The sequence below is a fragment of the Oculina patagonica genome, chromosome 4 (assembly GCF_052425735.1).
Source record: "Oculina patagonica isolate OP01 chromosome 4, crgOcupat, whole genome shotgun sequence".
In the NCBI taxonomy this organism is placed as follows: Eukaryota; Metazoa; Cnidaria; class Anthozoa; order Scleractinia; family Oculinidae; genus Oculina; species Oculina patagonica.
Window position 1 is genome coordinate 48,839,579 of NC_135761.1, and position 23,810 is coordinate 48,863,388.

Sequence of the window (23,810 nt, forward strand, 5' to 3'; positions counted from 1 at the left end):
TAATTAAGGTATTTGAAATTAACGCGACTTAAATTAACGCGAATTGAAGGAAAAATTACTTCCCAATATAGGAAATTACCGCGAAAGAGGGGGTAACATTTCAAAATGAAGGAAATTAACGCGGCGTACGCAACCGGGAACAAGTTTATTTTAACACTTGTAGGCGTATAATTTTTAACGCAAACAATGTTCGTGGTACTTTCCCCACTTTAAGCGTTCTTCGCAGTATCAATGATAGTGGCAGATAAAATAATGCTTTTTCCTTGGAGTCAAGAATCAACGCTCCACTTTATTAACGGTGTGGAAATTAACGTTAACAGATTAACAAAAATTAACGCGACTTAAATTAACGCGAATGTTTGAAATTTGCGTTAATTTAATAAGGTAATTTAAGGTACTCTCAACAGTTTGTACATGTTATAAAATGGACCTTTGAAAAAGCAGTGTGCATTAAAACATTATACTTTGAAGTAGCTCAGTACAGGCTTCTCCATAATTGCCATAATTGATCGAGCTTGTCTGGTTATAATTTTGTTTGCATTCTGGTAACCCTAGTAAATATTTGCGGTAGAATGCAAACTGAATTAAAAAATAATAACACTAAAATAAATTCCTCCAGCCTTGTATTATGGGAGGCAGTGAATTCAAATTGAATGTCAACTGGAATATTAAAAATCAGAATTTACTAGTGCGCTTTCTCGCCAATTTCTTTGCATTTCATTTAAACATCTGCCTGATTTGAAACTTGTTAATATTTTTAGCAGAATTCAAATATAGCGGATGTAATACAACGCCACCATGTGCGCCACCTGCTTGTTTTGATTTTACAAATCAAAATATCTGAAAAAGTGCTTATTGCGTTATTCAACTCCGTATGGTTTTTATTATCTCGTTTTTGTTTTTTCTTCTCCCTGCAGCAGTAAGGACCTGTCAGCTGTTAATTGCTTTTTATTTGAAATAAATTCTCCGGAATATAACTAGCCTGCGAACAGGCTTTCCGGAGCGCTCGACCGGCGGGGCAAAAATGAAAGGGGAAATTTGGACGCGAACACTCGATATCCTGAGAGATGTGTGCAGGCTTTCCTTCTCGGTGCTTTGCACTTCGCGCCTGCAATTCGATCGCCCCGGAATATAACCCGCCGTAGACCGGTGGTCACGGACTCCACGCTGGTAATACCACGCGCTGTCCATTCGGTTTGCATCTTCAGGAAAATTCCAGTGGCGCATTGACTGTAACGGACTGGAAAATGTTTTCGAATTTTTTGAAAAACAACAAAACCTCGCCGGACCCGTTCCATTAGCCTGCGTTGCAGACAAAACTAAACCTCTGTATAGACTATACCGAGGTTTTGTGACACCTCCGGCTGCGACGCATCGAGACGCAGGCTACCGTTCCATGCGATGCTCCCACAGGAAGCCCAAGCTCTGGCAACGGTTGTTGTCGGTTCGACTCGAGCGATCGAAAAATATGCTCCATAAATCGATGACTTTGAGATTTTTCGTTCCTAATTTCAATAAACTGTAAGCCAGAGAAATAAAGATCACTTACCCATTGTCGATTGTGTGTTATTGTGTGATTTTGTGGGGTTTTGGGACGATTAATTCCTCACTTGCCATCGATTTCACAAAACCCAACAAAATCACACAATAACACACAATCGACAATAGGTAAGTGATCTTTATTTATCTTGTGGAGCATATTTTTCGATCGCTTGAGATCGAACCGACAACGACTGTTGCAAATTATTAACGAAGCCAGAGCCTGGGCGGCCTGTGATGCCCCCGGAATTTCCGGTTATTTAAAAAGCGCCACACCAGTTCTATTTCTGTTTATCCGCATATGGAAATATTTTATAACACGTGCTTTTGTTGCCGGGTGGAAAACGCAGCGTTCTCAATATCTGAGGTTCAACAATGTTTCTAGCCTGCGTGGCCGGCGTTCAGGGCGAGGATTAGTTAGGTGAGGGTCATAGGTGTTGATGGACCATTTATCCTAAGTTACTTTAGTAATATGACCCTTGCACTTCGATTTTTAGTCAAATATTGACAGATTGGCATCATTAAAATTCCAACCGGTTTGTTGCAATATTTAAATGACGTGACAAAGCATAAAACAGCAGAAAGCGACTCAGTTCATTCTTCATGGCCCTTGGAAGCTTTCTTCGGTTGCGGAGACTTCAGAGATTTGGAAAGGTGTTGGTTTTCCTGCTCTTAACCTGTTCAATCTCGTATTTCGTCTTCACCTTTTCTAAACACCGTGATAACAGCACAGTTGTTAAACTTCAACAAGAAACACGTGTTAATGTCACCGCTGAAGTTGAACCCGTTTCATTTGCCGGACTGAGTGTTCACCTTTGGCAAGCGCTGTGTGGTTCGAATGTAGCAAACTTAAGGCAATCGCTGTTTTTTCCGCGCTATCCGGACGAAAAAAAGATAATTACAGACTTATTTCAGGTTGAAGATGACAGAACGGACTATGGCCAGCTTATTTTCGGGTTCTTACATCCGGCGAAGAGTGGATCTTACCGCTTTGCGATAGCCTCCGACGATTCATCAGAATTATGGCTCAGTCCGAGCGAAGATCCCGAAGAGAAATGGATGATTGCTCGTGTATTTACCGAAGGAAGCTCCGCTTGGACGCAGAAGAACGAGCTGCATAAATATCCTGATCAAATTTCGCAGGACGTGAAACTTCGCGGAGGAAAACGATATTACATCGAAGTCATTCATAAACAGGGCACTGGGAACGGATTTGTGCAAGTTTTTTGGAAAAGGTCCGGCGGCACAGATTTCAAACTGATTAGTTCCGAATTCCTATCAACGTCTGCCAACAACAGCGCGGTTACCGCGAAAAAAGAGTCCGCTCATATGGTGCTTTCAGAGAGATATCATCACGAATACAAACTGAAAGTCAACAGGACTAGCAGTGAACACTTAAAATTTTATTCACTGCCATTAATTCCTAAAGACAAATATCTCCCTCGATGTGATTACAAAACCAGTTTTGTGTTAAGCGGCAATGTCTATCGCTACGAAGGTCTGAAAATGGTTTCTGAATCGAATGTCTACCCTGCTGACGACACTAGCATGGGCGATCCGGGAATTGTGTGGACTTGGCAAAACCGTATTGCCGATAAAGAAGTTATTTATTCAGTCGCGGATAAAATGATGGCTTCACTTCGTCAAATGACCTCCAAGTAAGTTTAAAATAGAATATGTAAATGTTAGATCTTTATCTACGTTTGATAATTATATATTATAAACTTGTATACCGTAAATTACTGAACACACGCAGTGTTTAATTTTAATCAAGTTTTTAAACCAATAATTATTGTTATTTTTTGAAATTATATATACAAAAAATGCACTATATTTAGTGGAAAAGTAAAATCTCCTTGTTTTTTTTTTTTTGCCAGTTCGAAACCCAAGCATGGAATTTTGTATATTAATTTTCATGATACGTAATATTGATTTATTACATTGTACATCGCTTAGCTGAATCGTGAGGTCAAACGAAAAGGTCTTGTTTTTACTATCGTACAGTTGGTTGGCTTGGGGAGGTACTTTGTAAAAACACTTGAAATTGCTGCCGGGGCCGTTTTTCCCGCCAGTGCTATCTAGATCAAAGAGCCCAATGAGCCGAAATAATTCCATACCGCTCTTAAAGAACTCCATTAATTATAGTGTTATTGTTTCAGTTGCCGTGATATTGCTGTACTACTTCAAGTACTTAAAGATGCTTTTATAAACAAAGCGACCTGAGATATTCAGATATTAAACGCGCGAAGTTTTGGCTATTAAAGAGACGCGCTTCTTTCATATTGGAAGAAATGCGCTATCTATTTTTTCATGTTATTATTTATAAAACAAAGCCTTGATTGGGAACCCTTTAAAAAAGAGTCAGTTGTGAGCATAAAATGCATGGGTACCGTTAAGAGCATAGCGCTGATAAACAAACACTGCCCACCAAAAATGCTCGCGAAGAGAGGGCATAATGAAGTTAAAAATTTGTCAGAAGGCATTCGCGTAAGTTGCCCGGTTTTAAAAGTTTGAAGTTTGTGAGTATAGGAGCGCAATTTGAGGAATATTATGATGTATTGTATGTCAAATACACATACCACGATCGATACTTTTATTTCGCGTTATATCAAGTGCGTTGGGTGTTGATATAATAAAAAAATAGTAATAAAAATTTCTGTAGAGATAGCTCTTCCTGCATCAAAGTGCGTTGTAAATTGCTCCAGGAGCCCGCCACTTTCAGTGCACGGCCGTGCACGCTAGTAAATGGCCGAGTATTAAATAGCGAAAAAAGAGTATCTTAGTTGTTTTGACGGACACTTTTAGGTTATTACACTTAAAATGCAAATAAGACGCCAACACGTTTCTCATTAGAGCAACTGGTAAATATTGGCGCAGCGTTTCTGGTTTGTTCGCAGCGTGACAACCTGCAAAGGCGTTGCGGGTTTTGAAAAGATGTATTTCAGCCAAATGTAAACAAAATCCTTATATTTTGCTTCTAAAATCTGAACAAAATATCTTGGTAACAGCGTTGGCAGCTGCGAGAGAAGAAAATGTAGAAAGAATAGATAGAAAAACAAAAATAGTAAAGCCAATGTTGAAAACGTTTCGTAACCAAAGAACGCGAGGGCGGGATTGCAACATAACCAATGTTTGTGTATACAAACATTTCTAAAACTCTATTGGATGAAAGGAATAGAGTTTTAAAAATGTTTGTTTATACAACTTATAAAATTTCACTCTTCTTCTCTTTTCTACTTTAAAGCAAGCCTGGTAGAAGGCCAACAACTGCAGCAAAAGGATAAGAAGAAGTCTATCACGATTTTGTGCGCATGCCCGAGCAAAATGCCATAAGACGCGATGCGAGTGAAAAGCAAGTGGACACGCTTTCCAAATGCCGTTTTGAGTAGTTTGGATCTAATTTAAGGCAAAAAAATGACCAGAACATATAAAAATGTCCGAAAAACTCCAATCGTCAATAGGTTAGGTTATGCAGAAGTCAGATCCAGTTAACGGCAATCGTTTTATTCTCGACGTGGAAGTTGGTTTATATCATAGCAGGAAATCATTTCGGTTATAAGCATATGTTTTGCTAGAGTCCCAGCCTCGTCCCCAGGCCATACCGCGCTATGCGAGTGAGCGGAGGAGGACTGGAACCGAGCGCGATAGCGCGAGGCCTGGCACAAAATGGCAAAAAAGTCCCAGTTTAGCGAGAAAAAGTCCCAGATATAGCTCGACGAAAATATACGTTTTTCTGCGAGGAAAAGAAAATATTTCTGGTTCATGAGGAAACTGCATCCCTTTTGAACATTTTTGGACTATTTTAGATGGCGGAGACGAACTGTAATGCCGTTTTTTTCCTGCCTTGCAGAATGGTATTGGTCGTATTTAATAGAGTTAAGAAAATTATTCTGTTATCATTGTTTTCGTTCACTACTCGTAGTGATACATGGGTCTACATGTATCTAGAAGTTCTTTGTGGTAAGCAAATTACGTTCGCCAGGTACTAGTAACTATGTTAGTTTTATTTAAACCTGAAAGGCGTCGATCTCAATGTTTATAGAGCTAGGGTCGGGATTTTCGACCTTTGTTGTTTACAAATTTATGTGCGAAAACAAAGAAACAATTCAGCTTACTTGAGAGAAGAGGGCTAATCCCCCGATGCATGTATTAAAGCTTGTCATTGATTACCCGTAATTTTTTATTTAGCTTTTTAGAGAAAGAAAAAAAAAATCTAACTCTCGTAAACCAAAACTTTATTTGATCTTGATGTAGCCTGTCTTTTTCTTGTATACTCTGGCTCATTTCATTAGCAGGAGATGTTAATCCAAATCCTGGGCCATGTTCAGGTAATATATAACAAGTATGCTTCAATAATTTTCGTCAATTCAATGAGCTTATTAAATAAAAATTACAGCTGGTCATGACTTATTGCAGATTCCAAGTGTGAATTGATAACATTTCCATTGTGTAGCACCACTAAATAGCCAACAGTTCTTGTCAGCCCAAAAGGTGTGGAAATTTATTTCAATTTCCCTCAGTTGCAGAGTTAGCATTTCAGCTGAAGTTTATATATTTTGCTGCCAATTTTCGTGTAGTTTTGACAAATTTACCTGCTGAGATGTTCAAAAAGAAACAGAAGTGCACTGCTTTCCCCTTTAGACAAGGTACATACTGCATCATTGTAGACATAGCTCGTTTAACAAAGTATGATTCTTCTGCTATTCTCTCTGACATTTACTTGCAAAGAAACACATAAACACAATATATATATACTGTGTTTATATGTTTATTTGCAAATAAATTAAAATATCAAAATATATAATGTTTAAATATTGTTTGAACCACTCCAGAAAAGCTGGTTACTGGGGCTTTTGGACCAGTTTCTTTTTAATTTGTGAGCCCCATTCTGCATTTTTGATAGCCCAAAAATATTTGTATTTTTCCTCACATGGGTACACTGACTATTTTTCCCATTCCTTAAACTACCACCTTTTTAACTCCTACTTGCAGAGATATTAAACTGAGCTTGACTGAGACACACACACACACACACACACATAAACACAGTACAGTATACAAAAGTATTTACATGTATTCAACTCTTGCAATATATACCAAAAAACTAGCCGTAGTAATTGGAATTTTTGGTAGGGTGGGGTGATTTGGGGAGGAGGCAGGGAAAGCTGGAGGCAGTGGAAAGTGTTATATTATGTTTTCATATTCTCTTGATATTTGAGGTCTGCCCATAGAAAATGTATGACATTGCCAGCTGATGAAACCTGATCTGCTTGTACCAACCCATCTTTCTAAAGCATAAGAGAAGAATAAAGCCTTTTGATTGATTGTGCCAAGCTAAGTGGCTAAAGGTCTTTAATGAATCCAAATAGAGTACATTGTATATCTAGAAGATACTCTGGATAATGTTTGTATAGTAACAATAGTAACAATATAAATATAACATTAACTAACAGTAACAAACGACTTTTAAACTGAAATGAAGCCATTCTAAACATTTTGATACCAGTCCATTCGGAACAGTTTTTTGTTTCCTTACAATCATAATCTTGTCAATGCTTAGTGGCCGAAGGGAATTTGGTATGTTATAGAGTCTCACAAGTCTGAAGTTCACAAGAGAGAAGTTGAATCTGTTAAGCAGCTGAGTTGACACATTACAACTCGGTATCGTCACCAACAGTAGGCGAATTGCAGCGTTTGTTTCCCAGAAAACAAACCACTACACAGCTTTCTAATTTTCTGATAAGTAGCTTTAGTCATATATTTCGCTACTGATACTTCGAATAAATAGTTACAACTTCACTTACCTTGGATAAAACTGCGAAAAATATTCGAAAAAAGCGAAGGCAAAGGAACAAACAAAGCACACACGAAAGCACAGTTGAAAGTACTGATGGATATCAGCTTTGAGCCTTTTATCTTTTCACCGCTGTTGTTGTTGTGTTAGCGAGAAGCAAAAATACTCATCATACAACTTTCCACGAACGACCACTATTCTATCTCCGTTCACCAAGACACCAACAGAGAAATCAATCGATAGAGACAGCTCCCATCGCCAGTTACAGTTAGTGGAACATATTCTTTATAAAGCTCTTTAGATGGTACAATTTGCTGCGCATAAAAATCGACATTTAATTTTTCTACCTTAATAAAAAATCTCCAATTACTTCACGAGTTTGCTGGCAGACATGGAAGAAGGAATCCCAGCCTAATTCTGACGCGTTTTTAAGTTCTTCAAGAAGTTGACTGAAGTTCAATCGTTGGACAGGCTCCGCCATATTGGATTTGCCGTTTATTGCCAGGCGTCCTAGGCGAACTTCCCCGACAAGCTTGGCGGGTGACGTCACATCCAAATTCGCCGGGGACGACTGGGGACGAGGCTGCTAGAGTCCTAGTCAGCCCCCGTCGGCTCTGAGGGTAAATAAATTTTATTGATTAATTGTGATTGATTGATTGATGGACGGACGGACGGACGGACGGACGGACGGATGGACTGACTGACTCACTGACCGACGGACAGACAGGCAGGCAGGCTGATTGATTGTTTTTCGTTCCCTTTCCAGGGATTACTTTTTAAAGAGAATCCACAAGGTTTTACAGAAGTCCGATCCAGTTTATGGCGATCGTTTTTCTGTCGACGTGGAAGTTGGTTTAAATCATACCAAGAAGTCATTCCGGTTATCAGAGCACGTCTATCAGAAGAAGGGAAGTGACAAATTGTGTTTCCCAGAAGGATTTAACTGGAACAGCAAAGCCACTGTGTACTTCATACTCCCTGTCAAAGACCAAGGAAGATGGGTCTATCATTTTATCAACGAACTCACTGTCGCCAGCTTATTAACCGGTGATACGAACTTCCACGTTATAGTTGTTGACTTTGAAAGTCAGGATATCGACATGGCCAAAGCTTTTAATACTTCTCTGTTACACAGGAGACATACCATTGTTAACATCACAGGTAAATTCTACAAGACACTCGCCATAAACGAGGCTGTGGCGCGTGTTCCAAATGACCATGATCTGTTGTTCTTGTTTGATCTTCACATTGATGTGCCTGCAGACATCATGGACAGCGTTAGAAAGGTTAGTGGCTGTTACCTACATACTAGTTATGCAACGCTTTCTAGTGGTATACTATGGAATATCCCACGAGTCACTTGTATTTTCTCGGTATACACACGAGCCTTTAGGCGAGTGTGTATACGAAGAAAATACAAGTGACAAGTGGGATATTCCAAAGTATACCACGAGAAAGTGTTGTGTAACTATTTTATACCATGCCATAGAAAATACGCTTACTAAATTTCATCGATAACAACATCGCAACGCACGATGGGAAGGTTGGGTTGAATACCGTCGAATATACAACGGCTTTCCTGTATTCTGATTGGCTGTATTTTCTATGGCATGGTATAAAAGGGTGTAACGCTACGAGTAAGATTCTCGAGTAAAGCCTAGTTTACACGAGCAATTTTTGTGTGACAATTTTTGTGTTTATTTGCTCGTGTAGATGAGAGAAATTGGCCAATTTTTTTGCGACAAATATATTTGTTGACAAGCTGGCTTGTTAGCTTTTATGTGACAAATAAAAAGTTGCCACATGCGAAAATTGCTCGTGTAGACGACTCGTCACTTAAATGTGGCAAATATTGTGCCAGCATATGTGGTCCCCAATCTCTTAATCTCCCACTGGGCACTGGACGCGCTTAATAAGGGGGGGGGGGGGGGGGGCGACATGATCATCGGTCCATTTTTGACATATTTAGTTCAATTTTAACTTAGTTTTTCGCACTGCAACGAAATTGAACAAAAAACAAGAGCCCAACTTATAAGCGAAATTTAGAGAGAAAACGAAAGAAAGAGCACAGTCGAACCTGCTAACAGACACCTCAATAATCGGACGACCTCCCTATTACGGACAGTTCAAAGAATTCCTTAAAACTTCATATAAACTCAACCTCTGTAAAAACTCTACACCTCTCTGTCTCTTTGGTACTACGCTTATCAGCTGAGTGTGCAACAAGGGAAGTTTCGCGCCCAAGTTTTACCGTTAAAACTCTGCTGTTGTCAGGGGCGACAGAGCTAGTTTTCATCTCGTGCTATTGACGGCAGCAGTCCCGTTCGCGCGAAAGTTGAATCCCTTGAAAGTACGACAGACTGCTGACGTCAAATAGCTCGAGATGTTTCCAATGCAAACTAGCTCTGTAGTCCCTGACAACAGCGCAGTTTTAATGGTAAAACTTAGGCGCAAAACGTCTCTCGTTGCGCATTCAACTTATAAGCGTAGTAACCGTATTAAAGAAGGGCGATTCAAAGTCATGTGCTCTGTAGCACCTGACTTTTACTCAAGTCTTTGTACCACTACTACAAAAAGAAGGTGCTGTTTTTGTATCCTCATACTTAACCTTTCACATGGTTAGCTTCTTGTTGACGTTTCCACAGAACACCATAGAGGGACGAATTGCTTATTTCCCCGCGGTTGGTCGTCTAGATTGTGAGAGTACGTATGATCATCACCGAGGCTTTTGGCAAATGGACGGGTTTGGCTTGCTCGGTATATACAAGTCTGATTGGGCGAAATTTGGCGGTAAGTGGAAGAGAGCGAGTATCCGATCCTGGGTATGTAATGATCAAATATTTAAGAAGAAAATAAGCTTAGACATTAAGAATTCCACTTTACCTTTACAGTGGCCCTCTCCGGGCTTTTTTTTTTACGCCCACTTCAAGATGGCGGCCACATAGGGTCGTTGACTGGTAACTAGTACCGGTTAGCCTGCTATGCACTCCGGTTATCCTACTTTTCACTCCGATCAGCCTACTTTTCACTTCGGTTAGCCTACTATTCACTTCGGTTATCCTACTATGCACTTTGGTTAGCCTGTTTACGGTTAGTAGCTATATCTGGAAGGGAAACACGATAATTAAAATTTACGAAATCTGGGAGCCAGCTCCCGGTTGTCTAGTGGTTATCACACTTAGTCTTTAGGCGGACGTCCGGCACGCCCCGAGTCCGCCCGGGCGAGGCACATTAGATCGAACATTTTCCTTTTAACTCGTTGATAAAATTCGAAAAAAAAAATAAGTGTCTAAAGTGGGCGTAAAAAATAAAATTGCCCTCTCCGGCGAGGTGTATTAATGGGTAAAGGTGGTTAACCGTGTTGGACAAACACCCCTTGCAATACCCAAGTTGCTTCATGCCACAGTACCGGAGTTAAGAATTAAGCTTCATCCTGCAGTTATGAGCTACTTGGCTCCTCCGTTGTAGATTTCTATCGACGTTGATACAGTGGAATTCCGATCACTCGGACCTCCAGGTGAACGAAAATTGGTTCAAAAATCGGGGAGTTCGAGAAGGCATGTACAAAATCCCGAAACGAAACGAAACAGTTAGACTGAATATCACTCCGGTTAGCTTGAATAGCATTCCGGTTAGCCTGAATAATGCTCAGGTTAGCCTGTTTTCGGTTAGCTCTATACAAATGTGTAACAAAACGAAACAGAAAACAGTTTGACAAGCATATGTTCCTTTGTAACAATGCAGAGCTAGTTTGACGACTGTACCAAGATTACTATGTAGTAATGTAGTTAAACTGACGGTGACGTCGATTAATTATAACGAATTATGGTAAATTATGTAGAAGAGTATTAAATTTCGCGTCGTTAATTTTTCGCAACAACTTTTTTTCGCGGGTCTTTAGTATCGCGTTTTTTTAAAGTCCCGCGAAAGTGAGTAACAATAAGGTGTACAATAATCTTGATTTTCTACTTTGATTCATTTTTTCTTTTTTCGCAAAGGTATGAACATCGAAGAATTCAAATATAAATGGGGCGGGGAGGACTGGGATCTACTGGACCGTGTTGTAAACGCCAAGTTGGAAATAGAACGAATCAAGTACCCAGGCCTCTATCATCATTATCACAACAAAAAGGGAAGTTGGAGTTGACGCACTGCGCAGGCGCGTCTAGATTGGTTGGAGCGTACCGCTGTGCAATGGACCCGGTCTGTTGTCTCTTAAGCTGATGGTTAAACTTTCACATCATACTTTTACTGGTGAACAACAAATTTGATTGGTATTGATGCACTGGGAGACGCGGAGGTCCTGTTTATCGGCAGTCGAGGTGTTATGGGCAAATTTTTGAACAGATAAAATTACCGATAGGAAAGCGGAAGGGAAAAAGAGTGACTGATCTATATGGTGGTGTTCGTCTACATGGAGTGTCTCGTGGTCACAGGTTTATTTTTATAAGTGCCGAAGAGCATTCCTACGAGAGCTAAAGCTAGCAGCGTGTACACCGTTCCTGAGAATCCGAGGCGCAGCCGTGCGAGGGTCTAGAAACGATTTTTAAGTCGACGATGTGGTTTATACTGAAGATAGCTGAATGCAAAAGTACTGGAATGGGTCAATGGCTTTCTGAAAATGAACTTCAGTTCTCACTCAAGAAACACCTTTTTTTATAACTTATGTTTGTTCTGTTAATTTGAATTACAAGAACGCAACCAAAGGCAGTCAAACTTTAATGCACAAATTTGGTTTCCCTTCTTTATTAAGATGTATGCTGTTATATTATTTTAGGATTCGTAGTGATTTGATTTAGCGACCTCCGTCGAATTAAACGTCTCGAATTGAATAGTAGGAAGCTTTAGCAAACCACGACGGCAACGTGAAGGAGAACGTCACCAAATGAGCAACATAACAACTCTGCTCGTGCGTTTTCAATCCTGGTGCATTTCTTGGCCGTTTTCTGCGAAACAACAACGTGAAATGACCAAGTATTGCGTATATTGTAGAACGTGAACAATGACAGCTAAATTTCCGTATTTCTTTTTGGGAATGAACGCTTTCTTTACATATTCAGCTTGGGCTAGTTCCTATACAAATAGATACACTGAATACCTCTGGATAATCGCGAGATTCTCGAGTAAAATATGAATTCATTTTGCACCAGAGGCGTTGTCCTCGGCGTCGACGTCGTCATTGCTAAACCTCCCTAGAGTCTTTGTAATACGCGCCTAGATTCTAAATTCATGGTATACACCCTCTCCTACAACCTCGCTCCCAGGGTCTCTCCCCGCCTTTAAAAGCTCTTGGGAGCGGGGAGAGAGAGAGACCCTGAGAACGAGGTTGCCTCTCCTAATCCGTATTAGTTCCTCGTTTGCCGAGCTTAGTTTAGTTTTCAGTTGCAAACGATTTATTTTACTAATTTTAAGTTAATTCGAATCACTAGCCTAGGTTTTTAGCAACTTCTTGGTTTGTATTTTGGGCAATTTAGCGATGTCCTGGTAAAACATAATGAAATTTACGTTAAAGTGTCTATCCAGCCTACAGGTTTTTTGTGGTTTTCGTATCTCTATAATGCATAAACAAGTTTTCTAAAAGAAATTTTTGGATTCCGCCACTTTTTCGCTGCAAAATCGAGCTTTAAAGTTCCCGCTTCGGCCACGCCCAAAGAAGTTGACCGGGAGTCAAGACCAGAAAGAGTCTGGGTTCCAGACCGGCTGTGACGTCAGATCAGGAACCGCGAAATCTTGCCGCCATTTGAAGTCAGCATTTCTTCTGTAATAGCGAGGAGATACTGACGGTAGAAATATACCAGATAGATGCGTCGTTGCGGTATGCTTGAATACTCCAAACGAAGAAAAGGGTATTGCGCTGCATTTTGGGGTGATATGAGAACAGAAGCAAAGGCTAGAAGGAAAAAGTAGATGGACTTCGTCAAGTAAAAACGAGCAAAGTGGAATCCGAGTGCTTCGTCTGCCGTCTGTGCTTGCTACTTCGCTCCCAGGGATATTACAAGAAGACATTCCTTTGAAAATCTTCAATGCCAACGGTCGCTGATCTAAGATGATATTGGCATTGTTCCTGTGCCAAGATTTCACCGGAATACTTAACTTTGTCCAGTCGAAGTCGTCATCGGGTATTCATTACTCATTATTCATTTGATTGAGTGTCTGTTCTCGAACGACAAGACACGCGTCTCGCTAGACGCCTAGAAAACTACAAGTAAACGTCGCCAACTTCCCAAGAGATTTTTATTGCATATTGTCAACCATCGTGTAGAAATAATAAGCGAGCAAGCGTCGCCAAGCAAAGATAACATGTAGCTGAAGCGACGTTCGATTTGTCGACCAGTCAAGGTAAAGCGAATTATTTCTCCCTCGAATATCGCTTGAATTTCTATTTCTGTTTCTTGTAAGTCTTGTTCATAAAGTCTTATTAAAATGTGATCTTTATAATCAAGGTCACTGCGCTCGTACGTAGCTTTTCAGGGTTTCAACTCCCATACATGTAAAGTTATAATTTTATCACGGAACGGTCTCTGCAAGCGCTATTGTTTGTTTAAAGTGCGTACAATGAAAAGTTTATCAAAGCTTTCACAGCCTAAAGTAAGCATTGTCACAATGAAAAGAAAAGTTTTTCTAAGTTATAAAAGTTAAAAAATCGATAGGTTATGACTGTTTGTTAATCGTTTTTGAGACAATCAGTCGCACTTATCATAAGCGCGTGTTGTCGGCATTTCTAAACGCGTGAAAAGTCGCTTGTATTTTTATTAGGCTGTAACAAGAAGGACTAAAGTAGCCCGTATTTTAATAAGCTGTTATAAGAAGGACTAATAAAAGTAATAAACATGTTTTAATATCAATCTTTTGCGTATCAACTAAGGGCACATTTATTTGCAACATACGCAAATCTACCGACGCGACAAGTTTCGATTCAAAACAAACAAGCATACCACTTTCAAGTCAATGCGTTGTGTGAGTGTCAAGGGCAATTTTCGGGAATAATAGTGCTTACAGTCTATTCGTTATATTGTTTTCATTTTCGTTTCACATCTGTAATGAAAATTTAAGGTATACAGCCTGAGAATGCAGATCGATTTCCGTCCGTCGTTGTAGGTTTCGCGACGCGTCAAGTTTCTATTCAAAGCTTTCTGGAGTGAATTTGCGTACAAAATGCAAATTTAACGCGCGGAGTGAGTGTTTGGAAAAAGTATCTATATACCGGTATGTGTCTAATTCCACGACTCTGTTAAGCTGGTTTTGTAATTTTCGTTCCCTCTCTTCAATAAGTTGCTTCTCTCGATTATATTCTTCTATCCATGCATCGTCCGCTAGAGGTTCTCGAGAGTAAGCGCGTTCTTCTTTGTTACTCTTATCTTCTACTGCAGTGCAAGCGAACGATTCGAGTTCTCCGGACTCGATCTCTTCGTTCGAATCAGATGAACTGCTAGTCACGTCTTCTTCAGATAAGAAATCACTGTCTTGTGAGTATTTCATCCAAACTCGAAGAATTCTTGGGAAAAACAAACCTTATGTTGTGGCTGTCAAGCAAATAAACAAATGCAAACGCTTTGAGCGGTTCCTGATATGACGTCACTCATCACCAATCCTCGATCACGCGGTCAACTTCTTTGGGCGTGGCCGAAGCGGGAACTTTAAAGCTCGATTTTGCAGCGAAAAAGTGGCGGAATCCAAAAATTTCTTTTGGAATACTTGTTTATGCATTAAAGAGATACGAAAACCACAAAAAACCTGTAGGCTGGATAGACACTTTAATCAATATCAAATAAGCTCTTCGGGCGCCAAATCGCCAATTTATTATAATGATTTAATCCGTCAGCTTGTTTGGTAGGTGCAAGAAAATGCCAAGTTACAGGACGTTTTAGTTTTTTTTAATACTGATTGCTCTTCCACGTTGGATGGCGTAGTAAATCGTAACAAAGTTCTATTATTATCATGCAAGTTTAACTGAGCGCTAAATTCATAATGTTGGCAGAAAGAATTACACACGAGATTTCAACCCTCGAAAATTTAGGGCAATAAAGAACTATTTGACTATAAAACGACTTCTTTCTTTGCCTGTTGTACGTTCGTTTTTAGTCTTTTTTCAGTCTGTAGTAACCTTGACGAGCAAACTGTTATTCCCCGATGAGTCAGTCCATTTTTTCTGTCTCGTAAAAGGAAAGGTTTTTCTCGCACTGGGTTCGGATACATTTAAATAAACAATTGCATGTTATGAAAGCTGTCGGAATTTAAACTCTACCTATCGAGTGTTAAAACTAAAATGAAATTCACTAGAAAATATATCAAAAACCTAAGTTTAACCTAAATATATATAATTACTTTTAAATTTTCCATTCAAAATGTCAAGAAACTAAATAAGCGCGCTTTGCCAATACACAATCATGGTATGAAATAGTACGTTAGAATGACTTATATCCAAAATCCAAAGCGGATTTCCTTACATTTGGGTTATTTCTAGCCTCCCACGCAGTCATTCTATCGTGTAACACGATCGCCCCTAGCCTGCGAATACAGCCGCCTCTCATTCGCGTCCCGCAACGCGTTTCGCTCTTCGTTGCGGGACGCGAATGAGAGGCGGCTGTATTCGCAGGCTAGATCGCCCCCTAAGAACGACTGCGTGGGAGGCTAGGTTACAGTCAACTCTCTCTTAACGGACACCTCTATAAGACGGACACCTCCGTAAGACGGACAGCTGGTGACGGTCCCTGCCGTTTTTCAGTCATTTTACTGTAACCAAACTCCCTATAAGACGGACACCTCTCTAAGACGGACAAAGGACACTTTGAAATCATTAACGGACACTTGACAAGAGTTTTTTTTATCATGTTTTATTAGTGAAAATATTTCCAAACTTCGTATCGACCTAAGACAAAGTTAGTCAGTGCCCTAAGGATACGTGTATATGACGCTTTAACGGGTTACTTCTCTGCTTACGTGTATGGACACTAAAGAGCTCGTTGTCTACTTACAGTATTACAGTTTGTAGAAGCTCTCAATTTTTGCTTTATCAAGCAAATACGGTCCTTTTATTATTGTTGTTTTGTTGCAGTATGCAAAGGTTTGTTGCATTATGCAAAGGTTTAGCTTTATTATCTCAGAATTACTGGTGTCATGTTACCTCGACTCTCTACAGAGCGGACACCTCTCTAAGACGGACAGCTGCGACCGGTCCCGAAGGTGTCCGTCTTAGAGAGAGTTGACTGTATTCCCAATCTGTAATCCTTTTCTTTTCTGGTCTCAGCGTTCACCGGCAAACGTGATTTTGCACTTCCTCCACCTCAAATCATTCCATCTCCAAACAATCTACGGGCGCAGATTACACAGTGCCTCATCTCCACTTTCCTTTTTTACTGTGATAATGATGATAGAGGCCTGGGTACTTGATTCGTTCGACTTCCAATTGGGCGTTAAAAACACGGTCAAGTAGATCCCAGTCCTCCCCGCCCCATTTATATTTGAACTTCTCAGAGTCCATTCCTTTGGAAGAAAGAGAAAATTGAATCAAAGCCGGGAAACTGTTACAAACTACTAAAGAAAAATCAAGTACACGAAACATTTCGACTACGACCTCGAGTTTTCTATAGCGAGCAGATAGTACTGAGTTATTAGACAATACTTAGTTATTAGGGACTATGACACTGTTTTTCCCAGATTTTTGAACAGCGCAAATCTATACTCGTGTCGTAGGAAACCTAAAAATAATGGTCCATTTTTATTAACAATTGCTATTTTAGAGAACTAAACTGTTTAAAAGCGCGTTTGGCTGCAGATGGCTCGGATGAAAATGGATTGCAAGTTGAAAGCGTTAGCCAACGTTTTCAAGTTGTTTCCGCGCGCCTTCAAAACAATCGATATTCATAGCCGAAGTTTGACTTCTATCCCCAAGTAAAGGTTATATCTTCCGTCAATTGTTCCAAGTTAATGTTTTTCATGGGTAAAATTGCCTACCACTTATTTCAAAACAGTTTAGACCAATACAAAAAACTGCGAAATCTCGGTGACGTAGTCCCATAAGTGTTTTTTCCGGCATCCGTACATTTAACAATTTTCCTGCGAAATCGCGCGGAATATCGCCTGATACTTAGCTAAAATCAGTCGATATTCCGCAAGATTGAGCAGGATAATTGTTTTATTATTCAACAAATTGTCAACAAAATACATTTTGTAGCTAGAAAAAACTGGGTTGTTGTTGTGCAGCATTTCCAAGATTTCGGACGAATCTTGACAACCTACGTATATCGCAGGATATCTGTCATGTACGGATGACAGATAACAATCACATTTTGACCATATTTGCGCAGCGCATGCATTTGTTGTATAATAACCTGTGATATACGTTGCCTGCCAAGATTCGTCGGAGGTCTTGTAAAGAGTAGTCTTCTTCAATTCGAAGCCATTGTTTAGGCTCGTCACGTAATAATAACCCACGCGTGACACGCCCAAAACCGGTTACGAAGGAGACTACTGGTGAAAAACTGCATAACCACATTTTATCCAGCTGTGAAATGGGTTTCGTTGACAATTTAACAGTTATCCTGATCAATCTTGCGGAATATATATATATATGTCATTTGCCGACTGGGAGGTCTGTATGGTTAAAAACTGTGACCTCGGCCTTGAAAATGCTGCCCTCGGCTGACAACGGTTGGTGAGCAACTACATCGATTTTGGAAAGCAAAACTGTCATGGGTTCGTTCGTTTCGCCGCGAAATGAAAATCACGAAAGCGCTACCGTGGCCCGTGGGCAGAGATAGGAGAATCTTGCCCGCCCTAAGAACCAATCAGATTGCAAGATTTGTTACCGTGCCCTCTGAGAAAAAAATAAGAAGTGATATTAGCCAATTCTCCTGGCAAAATTTCAGGAACAAATTATGTTCCACTTACCGCCAAACTTTGCCCAATCAGACTTGTATACACCAAGCAAGCCATACCCGTTCAGTTGCCAAAAGCCTCGGTGATCCGCATGCGTACTTCCACAATCAAGACGACCTACCGCGGGGAAATAAGCAACCCGTCCCTCAATGGTATTCTGAAAGATAAACCAAAAAAATAAAAAATGATAATGCACGCCAGGGAAAAAACAGCACCTTCTTTCTATAGTAGTGATTCAAGGATTTGACAAAAGAACCTCGATTGTGCAGGGGATATAATACTTAACAATCGGTGGATACATATTGCTACATCTCTATACACTCTTTGGATTTGGATTTGGATTTGGATTGGCGAGTGCTTCTTACTAAAGGTGGCAAAGCCTCGATGAGAATGAAGTTGAGATCCCAGAGTTTCCCTCGTCACTCGCGAAATTCCCTTTGCGGCTTCGGTGCACCCGCCCGTGAAATCCCTCTAGCCACACAGGCCATAGACTGTTCACAGCCTTCTATTTTTTCTTATTTTTTCGATTGGTGAGCGCCGGAAAAGAACTGCGAGAGAACTGGACGCCAGGCAAAACGGGAGGCACGAGGTGGTGGGGGGTGGAAAAAAATAGAGGGGCTTTCTATTTTTCTTTCGCTCGCTTCGCTCCCTCCCGCACATCCCCCTCCCACGAGCTTAGCGCTCACGCTCGTCTCGCTCACCGATTCTCCCGCTTTTTTGCGTTCAAAAATAGAGAGGTTGTGGACAGTCTACGCAGGCCACTGTCATGGACGAGGAGGAGCTGGGTAGAACGTTATTCTTTCAATAAGGGCAATCACAAGGTCACCCATCACCAGTCAAACCATTCACCAAACAGGAACTGAAAGACGAGGAATCCCTTTTTAGATCGTCGAAAAATGCGCGGAAACTGGAGAACGCGTGACAAGCGTTCCTAAACTTTCCTTTTCTTCTTCGGGCCACGCTTTCTCGTGCACTTAGGTCACGCATTCTACGTATGCTGACTCGTATTGATCGAGGTTCTTTAGGAAGAGAAAACTAAAAGCCATTAACCTTTCTAACGCTGTCCATGATGTCTGCAGGCACATCAATGTGAAGATCAAACAAGAACAACAGATCATGGTCACTTGGAACACGCGCCACAGCCTCGTTTATGGCGAGTGTCTTGTAAAATTTACCCGATAAGTTAACAATTGTATGTCTGCTGTGTAACAGAGAAGTGTTAAAAGCTTTGGCCATGTCGATATCCTGACTTTCAAAGTCAACAACTATGACATGGAAGTTCGTATCACCGGTTAATAAGCTGGCGACAGTGAGTTCGTTGATAAAATGATAGACCCATCTTCCTTGGTCTTTGACAGGGAGTATGAAATACACAGTGGCGTTGCTGTTCCAGTTAAATCCTTCTGGGAAACACAATTTGTCACTTCCCTTCTTCTGATAGACGTGCTCTGACAACCGGAATGATTTCCTGCTATGATTTAAACCAACTTCCACGTCGACAGAGAAACGATCGCCATAAACTGGATCCGACTTTTGTATAACCTTGTGGATTCTCTTTAAAAAGTATTCCCTGGACAGACAAAGAGATCAACAAATCAATCAAGGAAGTACGTTTGCAGACATGGAAGCAAGTTGCCAACCAAAAGGCAGGCGAGCAGGCAGGCAAGCAGGCGGGGAGGAAGGCAAGCGGGCAAGCAGTCGAAAGCAGGCAGGCAGGGAGGAAGGCGAGCAGGCAAGCGGGCAAGCGGGGAAGCAAGCAGGCAGGCAGGCAGGGAAAAAGGAAGGCGAGCGGGCAAGCAGGCAACCGGGCAAGCGGGCAAGCAGCGGGCAAGCAGCGGACAGGCAGGCAGGCAAGGTCCCGAGATATTTGAAAAAAATATTGTTTACAGGCGTGTACACTGCACTCGTTTATGCTTCGATGATGTATTCTACTAAACTGATTTTTGTGATACATTCTTTTTATTTTATCAAACTGTTTTATAAGGAAATCGAGGCTGAAATTTGCGAATTTTTAAGAATATTTTAAGAATAAAACTGAGGCTGAGATTTTGAAAAGAATATAATTTTGAGTTGAAAAATTGCAAATAAAATACAATTAAATATGTTTTAAGTTGAAACAAAATCAGGTATTTTCATTTTTGTCACTTTATCTCTGTGAGGATTCCTTTTTTAAAGCCAAAACGGCGAAGTGTCGTGTCGTGTCGTGCCTAAAATCGGCAGACAAATTAGCCTGCGTGGCCGGCGTTCGAAGGGGAGGGAGAAGGGAATAAGCCTGGGTCGGAAAAACAATATTCTTATAATCGAATCTTTGGCTCGTGGAAAACATTTGACAATGTTGTGTACAAGTCAATTTGAAGCGAGATCATGGCCCTCCCGGACAAACCCCCGGGCATTTTAAATGTTAGCCTGCGAGAGCAGACGCATTTCCGGCCGTCGCTTCTCTCAAAAATGTAAATGTAATTTATTTACCCACGTAAGACCGAAGAGCTTAGAGCTCGTTGAGACGTGTACGTGCATCGAAGATCGAATTGGAATTTGGAGTGTTGGTTTTGACTTTTTTCAAAATGTCTGATCAAATTCCCAACTATGTGGGCCAGTTGTACGATCATGCCCAACCAGTCGGGGCTGAAATGCCATTGTAAGTTGGGTTTTCTCGTTAACACTAGGTCTTAACGGACACTCATACCCTATTAATCAGCAAATTTTGATAGGAAAAGGTGAGTTGAAACTACTTTGCATTAACGAAACAAAATACTAACTTCACGCGCTTGAGCTCGCTAGCGTTTTATAGTTTATGACACATTTTGTAGACAGTCAAATGCCCGACCATCCGGGCTTCTGTTCGATCAAATTTCCCACTATCTGGGCCTTAGTAGCGATCAAATGCCCGGGATTTGCCCGGGGTGGGATGATCTCGCTTGGAATTGACTGATACATTAAAAAAAACTGACGCATAAAAAACACTAGTACTGACGTCAATTTGTTAAGTTTGCAACTTGTTTCATGTACAAAAAGGAATTTTTGGATACACGTCAACTCCATTCACATTAAAATAAATCCCATAATCGGATTTCGGTAGTACGCAGTCCCTTTATATGCCGTATTTTTAGACCTGGGTCACACTAGCGACACAGCGACATAAAGAAAATACCAGTTCTTTCCTTATGTCGTTATGCTTATGTCATAATGTTCCAACTATGTCGTTATGTTATGTTGTTCACACTGGTGACATGAAACCAGACTCGTACCCAGTCGCTTCTCTCGCTTTTTGAGCGGCGCGCAATGCATCATTTTCTCTCTCCGTCCCATCAACCTCTGGGTACAAGTCTGACATGAAACATCAACGTGAGGTGTTTCTTGTATTTGCGTGACCCCGCCGTTGAGAAACAGGTATCTTCACTGGTGAGCACTTGTGGACTTCGAGCTTGACATGTCATGTTCAAATACGTCAACTAAATTACCCACTGCGTGTGTACTTGCCAATTTTTAGCTGTTAATGGTAACTGCACAACTGTCATATTTGAGCATTTAATTGTGTCGCTGTCGCATTTTAGTGCCGTATTCACCATCTGTCCATCTGTCATGTCCTAATATTTGAAATAATACCACCTCTTTGTCAATGCCGGAAAAGGAAAATAGCTGCCTGGGAACCGAGCATAGGTTGCAATTTGCTGAAAAAAAAATGTGAATTTTTACTTTACTTACTTGGCAGTTTTCCTGCAAAGAGAAGCGATCATCTTGTCCACTACTGATTGAATTATTTCTTTATCAGCGACTCGGTTACTCCAAGACCACACATTTCCTTTGTTTCCCATAAACGTATCATCTTGTGGAAACACGTTGGATAGATAAACAAGATGAACCCCGTTTTCTTTGTCGATTTTTTCCTTGACAATAAAACTAGTCTGGTAAGCACATGGTGGAAGATAATTTCCTTTGCTAATCAACGGAAGAGGGAAAAAGTTGGAGTATTTTTTCCATTTTTTCTCGGATACAGCTAGGCGCTTAGCGAGTAATTTATTCATGGCATCTACTTTTGTGGCACCCACGAAATCGTCAGAATACGACGATAGATACTCAGCGCTGATCAGTTGGAAATCCGCGTCGCCAGGACGCACCCAGAAAACTTGCACAAATCCATCGCCAGCGCCTTGTTTATGAATAACTTCGATGTAATATCGACTTCCGTTACGAAGCTCCACATCTCTCGAAACTTGATTAGGATATTTATCCAGCTCGTTCTTCTTCGTCCAGCCTATAGAATCTTCGGTAAACACCCTCGCAATTAACTGTTTCTCTTCGGGATCTTCACTTGAACTGAGCCACAACTCTGATGAATCATCGGAGGCTGTCGCAAAGCGGAAAAATCCACTGTTAGCCGGGTGTATAAAACCAGTGATCGTTTGACCGTACTCCAGTTTGTTGTCTTCGATTTGAAACTCATGGATAAACTTTTTTTCGTCAGGATAGCTAGGATAAAACGGCGAATTTTTCAACACTTTCACTTTACCGCCGCACACATCTCGCCAGATGGAAACTGTCAGTTTACCCTTTTTTCCTTCTTCGCGCCGTGTATCGTTGATTTGTTGTACTCCTTCAGTGAAATTTCCACCCGAATCACTTGTCACTGTTTGTTGACGTTTTCTTTCTCCTTCTGGCCGCGTATCGTTGGTTTGTTGTACTTCTTCAGAGAAATTTCCATTCGAATCACTGCTCACTGTTTGTTCAGGTTTTGTTCCTTCATCGCGTGAACCGTTTCTACCAGCAATGAGAGCAAAATACAAGATTGAAGTAGAAACCAGTACTATAGCGAGAAGCTTAACCAATCTTCTGAACCTGCGAGAGCGGACAGGAAAGCAGGGAAGACAAGAAAGAGCCATAGCGAAAAATAAAACGGAAAAAATAAAACAGCCTGACCTCAGTTCCCAAGCCGTGACACCGGTCGTGCCGGAAGTCATGACGTGAGGTCTGGTAACTTGACGCCGAACAAGCCGTTACATATAAGTAAACAAAATACAGTCCCGGAATTCGACGAAGACGACTTAGGGACGTACCATTAGAATAGTGATGGGAGGGGTGGCGGAAAAACCAAAAAAAACAATTCATGGAAGGGAAAATGCCAAGAAAAAAATTCACGCAGGCCCTATTAAGCACTACAAAAAGCTACTTAATAGCTTTTATTAAACCGGGTGGTTAATGTTTAACCACTTCTTTGGCTAACAAGAAAGCCAAAGGTTTTATAGACGGACCCAGTAGCGTTTGTAATTCATTTTGTTGAATAAGTGCGTTATGTTGAAGCGTGACATCCGATATACGATATTCTGCCGCCAGTATGAAAGGTCAAATCTGCTTTGATCACTTTTGAATGTAGAGATGTCAGAGCTCTTTTCTTTCTTCTACTAAAACTCATAAAATATAAAATGTCTCTTTCGTTTGTATCTCATACTGATCATTTCTAACCACCTGGTTCTATTCTGCTTTGTGGTCCAAGCGAGGATACCTTGTTGAGTTAAACACATGCAAAGTGCGTATAACGCACGTAATGTTAATCCCTCAAGTGGCAAGTATGGGTATAAAACGCACGTAAACAGGAACCCAT

At 40.8% G+C, this 23,810-nt stretch overlaps 2 protein-coding genes across 2 annotated transcripts; one reads left to right on the forward strand and one right to left on the reverse strand.

Moving 5' to 3' along the window:
* Positions 1-1,915: 1,915 nt before the first annotated feature.
* On the forward strand, positions 1,916-15,492 carry LOC144650363 (beta-1,4-N-acetylgalactosaminyltransferase 3-like). The gene is made up of 4 exons (XM_078510020.1): positions 1,916-3,197; positions 8,100-8,619; positions 9,979-10,123; positions 11,332-15,492. Exons 1-4 carry the CDS (start codon positions 2,143-2,145, stop codon positions 11,478-11,480), a joined length of 1,869 nt encoding a protein of 622 aa, XP_078366146.1. The 5' UTR covers positions 1,916-2,142; the 3' UTR covers positions 11,481-15,492.
* An 845-nt stretch (positions 15,493-16,337) lies between these two features.
* Positions 16,338-23,100, reverse strand: LOC144648795 (beta-1,4-N-acetylgalactosaminyltransferase 3-like). Its single transcript, XM_078508252.1, has 4 exons — positions 21,917-23,100; positions 19,262-19,781; positions 18,224-18,368; positions 16,338-16,816 (listed from the first exon to the last, which is right to left on the reverse strand). Exons 1-4 carry the CDS (start codon positions 23,089-23,091, stop codon positions 16,668-16,670), a joined length of 1,989 nt encoding a protein of 662 aa, XP_078364378.1. The 5' UTR covers positions 23,092-23,100; the 3' UTR covers positions 16,338-16,667.
* Positions 23,101-23,810: the final 710 nt, after the last annotated feature.